Source organism: Crassostrea angulata, chromosome 3 (genome assembly GCF_025612915.1).
Source record: "Crassostrea angulata isolate pt1a10 chromosome 3, ASM2561291v2, whole genome shotgun sequence".
Classification (NCBI taxonomy): Eukaryota; Metazoa; Mollusca; class Bivalvia; order Ostreida; family Ostreidae; genus Magallana; species Magallana angulata.
The window spans coordinates 45,137,790-45,144,408 of record NC_069113.1 but is presented as its reverse complement, the minus strand read 5'-3'; the positions used below and the strand labels follow the sequence as shown (position 1 = coordinate 45,144,408).

The window sequence follows — 6,619 nt, the reverse complement described above, 5'->3', positions numbered from 1 at the left end:
GAAATCGATGGAGTTTTGATAATGCTTTGAAAACGTCCTACTTCCATGTAATCAGTAAGATTCGAAGTACATGTAAGTTTCTTATCCATATTCATCTTCATGTTATAATGAGTTCATCTTTTTTTGAAACCTTTTTTTACAGTACAAAACACTCTGAGTACGCAAAACTAAGTATGTTTTAGAATTTATGTTTTACACTTCCTTTAGTTTTACCTGCAATGATTGTTGATGCGAATGACTCTTTGCCTAGCATAGGTTTGTACAGCATTTAAAAAAACGTAATGTTTCGGATAAAAAAAATTATTTACACCAAATTTTTGCTACCTCGAATATTAGTTTTATCAATCTCATCGATTTGATTTGAACTCACTTGTAAATATTATGAATTGTTTGAACTATTTCCGATGAATTCTCAGGTAGTCGAGCTATTACAACTAAATTATTTTGTACGTACATTATTTGAACATTAATTAATGAAGTGACATATCCAAAAGTAAATTTGATAATTTTGGTTGCAGCTTGTTCTTACTCTTAAATTCACATTCATAAAAAATAAATATTTATTTGATAAAAATGGTAAACACTTTCCATTTTCATTAATAAACGTGTAATTGTGATGAAAAATTACGATATGTTACAATCTAAAATTTTTGCACTTAATTTCGTATAGATTAAATGTTTTGAGTACGACTTTAAGAAAGATTCACCGCTTACTCAGTAAATCGCTGTTTTGTACTCAGCCGGAGTACGAATATTAATATGAACAGTTTTTACTACCTCGATAACCTTGAGTAAGATTACGATTTAGAGCATAGATTGTGATTTGGAGTATAAGATTGTACTCAAGAAAGTTTTATAACCTCGGGGCAAGATCTCGTTTAGCAACGGTCACTACATCGTTCTTAACCATTTGAGAGATACATGTAGGTGCAAATTTGCCATCTCAGTGGCAAGACCAACGAATGCATGCGTGTTAATTCTCATCTTACTAATATCCTTGTGTTTCAATGTTGCCTGTATCATGTCGAGGATGTTAATATTAAAGTCATATGAGGCATTTGATCGATTTTCACACAATGTCTAATAGAAATCTACATCATTATTCATTTAATCAAAGCTTTGAGCATCATTTAAGTATCATTTATTTCAAACATGTATCAAGGTTTTGATCAACAGTTTGAACTTTGGTTCAGTTTAGCCTGTATGAATGTAACGTTCATCAAATGTTTCGACTCAAATAAGCCTATTTGAATGTGATTATTTGAATTAAGGGGACTGAGTGGTCATCAAATTAACCACCCAATCTACATTTTCCGTTAATTTTAGACATTATTTGTTTAATATTCTACTATGCATACATTAGGGTCTTTCTGAACTATTTTCGCCGTTTTATGTGCTCTTGACATTGAATAGCATATATCATCGCAGTTTTTGTAATCTAAAAATATATCTACTGCTTAAAAATGGTTAAAGAGACGGACTTGAAAAAATTTTCCGATCGGTTTCGGTATTTTTGTACTACTCATGTATGCATACTCTTTCAAAAAATTACAAAGTTGTCCATGAAATAGATCTAATTATTTCATTAAAATTAATAATCAATAATTACGTGTGACCACATATTCACATATTTACATCGTAACGTGTTACGGGGTTCAGCCTTCTATACAATTAAGCATGCGAATTAAGTGTAAACAAAGCACATGCAGGTCTCGCGAAGATTCACCTGTACATGTTTGTTGATAAAAATATGTCTTTTATACTTCTCCCAGGCAATAATTGTTCAAAGTTTTTATAATAACCACAATTATTATTTTGTAAGCATGTATTTTTCGTGTTTACCATAAGAGTTGCTACAACCTTAATTCATTTTTGCAAATGAGGCCCCTTGAGGGGTTATTTGACATATTTATGTTTGTTCAATTTAAAATGAACCGAAATTGGTAATCCATTTATAATTATCGAGTAACTGAGGATGTGTTCCGTTTAGAGAGCCCCTTTAACCTGATGACCATGATGAACGTAGTCGGACGAAGGTGTTTTAGTTATCTTTTGAATTAAACGTGGCTAAGAAAAAAATGATACCTTAAAGGGGCATGGTCACGATTTTGGTCAAAAATTATTTATTCGATTTTTTAATGTTTACAATGCTTCAGTAAGGCATTTCTAATAGGCAACCAACTTTTGAGTGCCATCTGATGAGTTATAAATGAGTTACAGAGCTTGCAATTCTTCCCTTTGTAAACAAACCGTTTGTTTACATTTTGAATGTTGAAGTAAATATTCACCTTTTAGACCTAAATTGAATGTATTAATCGTGAGGAACTGTTTATTTATGCTTGAAATGAATAATAAGATAGACAAATCAGCTTGAATTTTTTTTTTACCAGTATATTCGACCTATGTAAACAAAATCAGGACACGAGACTTGTTTACATGACGAAGAATTGTGAGCCCGGTATATTGCTTAAAACTCAACGACTGGCACCAAAACTTCATTTAATCATTAGAAATGCATTCCTAAAGCATTGCAAATAATAAAAACAGAAAAATAAAATTTGACCAAAATCGTGACCATGCCCCTTCACATGTAATCGATCGGGCATAAATATATTCACCATATAATATGTAAACTAAATATTACTGACTGGAAAAACGTTGGCATCATAATTTAAAGTCATATCATTATCCTTAATCCCATTTAACAAACGCGTGTACTTATCTAGAAATACAAAATTTGCATATGGATAAATAATAAAATACATTTTTAAAAAGTCAACGTAGATGAATAATGTATATTTTAACAAGGGTATCATTTTCAAAAGGTTTCACTAAGCTTCAGAGCACTTGTAAAAACTTTTTTTCATCCCCGAGTCTGATCGTACATTATCTTTAAGTAATATAAAGAGGATTTCTGGAGGGCTTTCCGTTTGGGTTTTTTTTACGCTCATCTTCATAATTAGATTTGTTATAATTTCATTTTTAATTGACAATTATATTAATATATGGTAACATAATGTATAACATCAGGCCAACGACATTGTCATTCTCGTAGTTTTCTTTTTATTTGTTTAAACATTTAAAATAATAGCTCCGATAATGTAGAGAGAAAATAACAGATCATTATTACGTTAATATTTTTTTAATTTTACAAAAAGGGAATTATGAAGAGAAAAACATTAGAGGAAGGATTCAAACGATATCTGGACTTCTCTGAACCGATTTTATTTTGTTCGTATTAAAGTTATTAGAATTGTTTTGCGAGAACGGATGGGAAGAAATCTGTCATAAGTGTTTAAAAATACCTGCGGTTTTTGGATTCAACAGTGTCATTGTCCTAATATAAAAATAGTATTTTAAACGAATTATTTTTTAAAAGTGTTTGAAAATCATTTGATTGAGCATCCTGGAATTTCTTTCTGTGCGCCGATTCAATCTTGTAATTAATCAATCATATTAGATACTGCCTTTAGACTTCCGTTCATGTATATAAAAGGAATGCAAAAGAAGACGATAAACAGTTTTCTATTAAACACAGGAAAGGTAAGTAAACATATAATTAAGGAACACCCTAATTTTATTTGCTATAAGTTTCTCAGAAATTTTTTTTTTCTGTCATAAATATTTATTTCGAATTTTACCTCCTTACTTTAAAAAAAAATATAGAATGAAAAGAATAGTCAGTTTATTTTCAAATTTGGATTTTTAATTGTAAGGAATTATGCCAATTGTTAAACATCTTTTACAGAATGAAAAGTCCAAACCATCAAATCATTTCATTGGTGTTGGCTGTATGCCTGCCATCAGTCTATGGAATTGTCCAGAAAATACCAACTCCCACTGAAGTACTCGAATGCTTTTTCTATAAGTCTTTGAATACGAGCGTGACTGAAGTTCCCGGAAAGTTAATCGAAGATTTCTGTCTCCGGAAATACTCCCTTTCACAGTTTGAAGGAAATGCACAGAAGAACATTAGTGTGGAGGGAGTCCAATACCTAAAATCTCTTTTCCGTCAGATTGATGCAGAGGCACAAGAAGCTAGAAATAAGCGGCAGGCCACCGCTACATGGCGTGTAAGAAGCGAGATTCGAACTCTGTCTGCGGCTCAGCGGAACAGGATATTCGGATGCTTAAATCGATTGAAAAGAGATTTTGTAAGTACATTTAAAATCTAAAAGATATTATAGTTTGTCAACTATTTTGATACAATTATTTAGCATAACTACGATTATGCTATTAGGCATATTTCTGATCCTGAGTAAAAATTGTTCCCTTTTTTATTAACTGCATGCACTTTCAGTATAAGACATTATCATAATTTTTCTTTCATAGACAATAGACCCCAATACAAATACCTACGATTTAATTGGATCTCTTCATTCTGGACAAGCTGCCCAGCTGATGCATAATGGTCCCGGATTTCTTGGTAGACACAGTCTTTATGTGCTTGCGTAAGTTTGTTTAAATAAAATAAATGAATACGTTTAATTTTAATTTTTAGCAAAGTGAAATGCGTATTTGAACTATATATATTCTCTCCTGTATTTTAAAGAATGGAAACGGCCTGTCGAACACCCATTCCATACTGGGATTTCATGATGGATGGAGCAATGAATGATCCGACTTCTTCAGCTATTTGGTCAGATACTTTCTTTGGAAATGGGAATGGACCAGTAAGGACAGGCTTTTGTGGCAACTGGGTTACGCCCCAAAATACTCCAATCATCAGAAACGTTGGTGCAGGTAATTGGAAGTATTAATGTTAAACGGTTATTCCAAGCAAATAACATAATATAATATAATATCTTTGATTTGATTCAATTGTAGTTTGCTAAATATCATTACTTTCAATTTCATTTTTATTACAAAAAACTGCGATCATGTAATTGTAATAATTTCATATGATTTACGATTGCATTTTAAGGTGGTCTTCAATTACCCAGACGAGATGCCCTCAGAGCTATATTAAGCAGAACAAGAACCAGCGAAATCACCGAACCGCAACCAGCGATGAGTGTGTTTTCCATCGAGGTTCACCATAATGCAGTTCATAATCACATTGATGGTCATTTTTCAGCCCTTGATACCTCGACCTTTGATCCTGTTTTCTGGTTCCTACATTCAATGTTCCATTATATGTGGTACATGTTTAAAAACAATCAGAGAGCGAGAGGTGTTGATCCCCAACGAGATTATCCTAGAGGACCAAATGTTCCACAGGGTCATGAGTTTTTCCAAAGAGTAAACTTTATGCCTTTTGTAAGACCAATGACAAATTTGGAAACTTTTGCTGATCGTTATGATAGAATCGTAAGTTATACTCCTTTACCCAGATGTCCAACGTGTGGAGGAAGTCCGTTTTTGGTTTGTTTGCAAGGTACCTGTGTAGCTAGATCTGTAAGAAGGACGGGACGAATTCCCGCAATTGCCAGACGTCCAGTTGGTTTGTCAATTACACCTTTTATTCGAGGCAAACGTAGTGTAGATGGAAATAATAATGCAGGCTTGCTAAAAAACCCCGAAGAAACTCTCGCTGCATTAGATAGATCATATACGAACACATTCGTAATTGATGGTCATTTTGCTCCTGAAAATTGGGTTTATTTGAATGTTCGTGTTATATATGAACGTCCAAAGGGTGACTTGTTCAACTCAACTGGATCGGCTGATGGACATGATATGTATGATCCGTCAAGCTTCTCTGATGGAGGTAAAGAAATTGGTTTTGAAAACCGTGTCCTTTACAAACAAAGATGTTCACCGTCGGGTTCTGGGGCCACAAAGATATATGTGCAATCCGATGGTTTGAATTATCACGGAAAATACAAGGAATATGCTATTTTAGATGAACGCCAAGCTGTTTCTTCAGCAATTTTGCAGATTGCCGTTCGCAAGCCCTCTGACAAATACACAGAAACATATCTTTCTGCTTATAATAGCTGTGGCCGAGTGTGTCGACCGGTATGTTCCATTGGAGAAGGTTCCTCAGCTATTTACAAAGCCTGCTCTGGAAGTTTTAAAGTTACAAATGAATTTCCATTGATGTACAGCAACAGCTATGAAAAAGCCATCAGTTCTCTTTGGCATCTCAGTTTAGATGGGAAAGGACCATTGTTTAGAAATACATTTTCTCCGATCACATTTATTTGTGACCATCAAAATGCTTGGCCCTGGTCGCAAAACTAGTTTTTAAGTATTTTTCATACATAAATATAGTATTACAAAATGTCTTTTAAAGGCTATTGTTGTCAATAATCTCTTTGGTTACATAACTGAATATTCTTCAGTTCTTTAAATTGTAAATCATTCATCGCTTTGTGCCTTATGAAGGTTGATTGTTATATTTTAATTTATTCATCCAAGTTTTCTTATTGAGGAAAATACAGCGTTTTATGTTTTCTTTAAATGAGTTTGCATATATTTTGCTTATATGATTTGTAACTTGTCTTTTTCTACAAAATAAAAATGATATAAAAATCAGATTTTTTCTTTTAAAATAGACATTTAAAAACCCTAGATATCCTTTTACCATATCTACATATCTACATATTTACTTTGAACACTGGTTACATTCATAACTACTCCATTGTTTGTCATTTGATTATTGATCAATAACCGA

General features: G+C 32.7%; 1 protein-coding gene across 1 annotated transcript; it reads left to right on the top strand.

The window, feature by feature from the left end:
- The first annotated feature begins 3,424 nt into the window (after positions 1-3,424).
- On the top strand, positions 3,425-6,412 carry LOC128177900 (tyrosinase-like protein 1). Its single transcript, XM_052844801.1, has 5 exons — positions 3,425-3,543; positions 3,749-4,154; positions 4,333-4,451; positions 4,553-4,743; positions 4,925-6,412. The coding sequence occupies exons 2-5, from the start codon at positions 3,750-3,752 to the stop codon at positions 6,184-6,186; spliced, it is 1,977 nt and encodes a 658-aa protein (XP_052700761.1). The 5' UTR covers positions 3,425-3,543; position 3,749; the 3' UTR covers positions 6,187-6,412.
- The last annotated feature ends 207 nt before the right edge of the window (positions 6,413-6,619 follow it).

What these genes read in the sequence shown, in the direction of transcription:
- LOC128177900 (XM_052844801.1), top strand. Translation starts at nt 3,750, where the DNA reads ATGAAAAGTCCAAACCATCAAATCATTTCATTGGTGTTGGCTGTATGC. An exon ending in CACAGTCTTTATGTGCTTGC is followed by an intron (nt 4,452 to 4,552) that starts GTAAGTTTGTTT and finishes TGTATTTTAAAG; the next exon opens with AATGGAAACGGCCTGTCGAA. An exon ending in CATCAGAAACGTTGGTGCAG is followed by an intron (nt 4,744 to 4,924) that starts GTAATTGGAAGT and finishes TTGCATTTTAAG; the next exon opens with GTGGTCTTCAATTACCCAGA.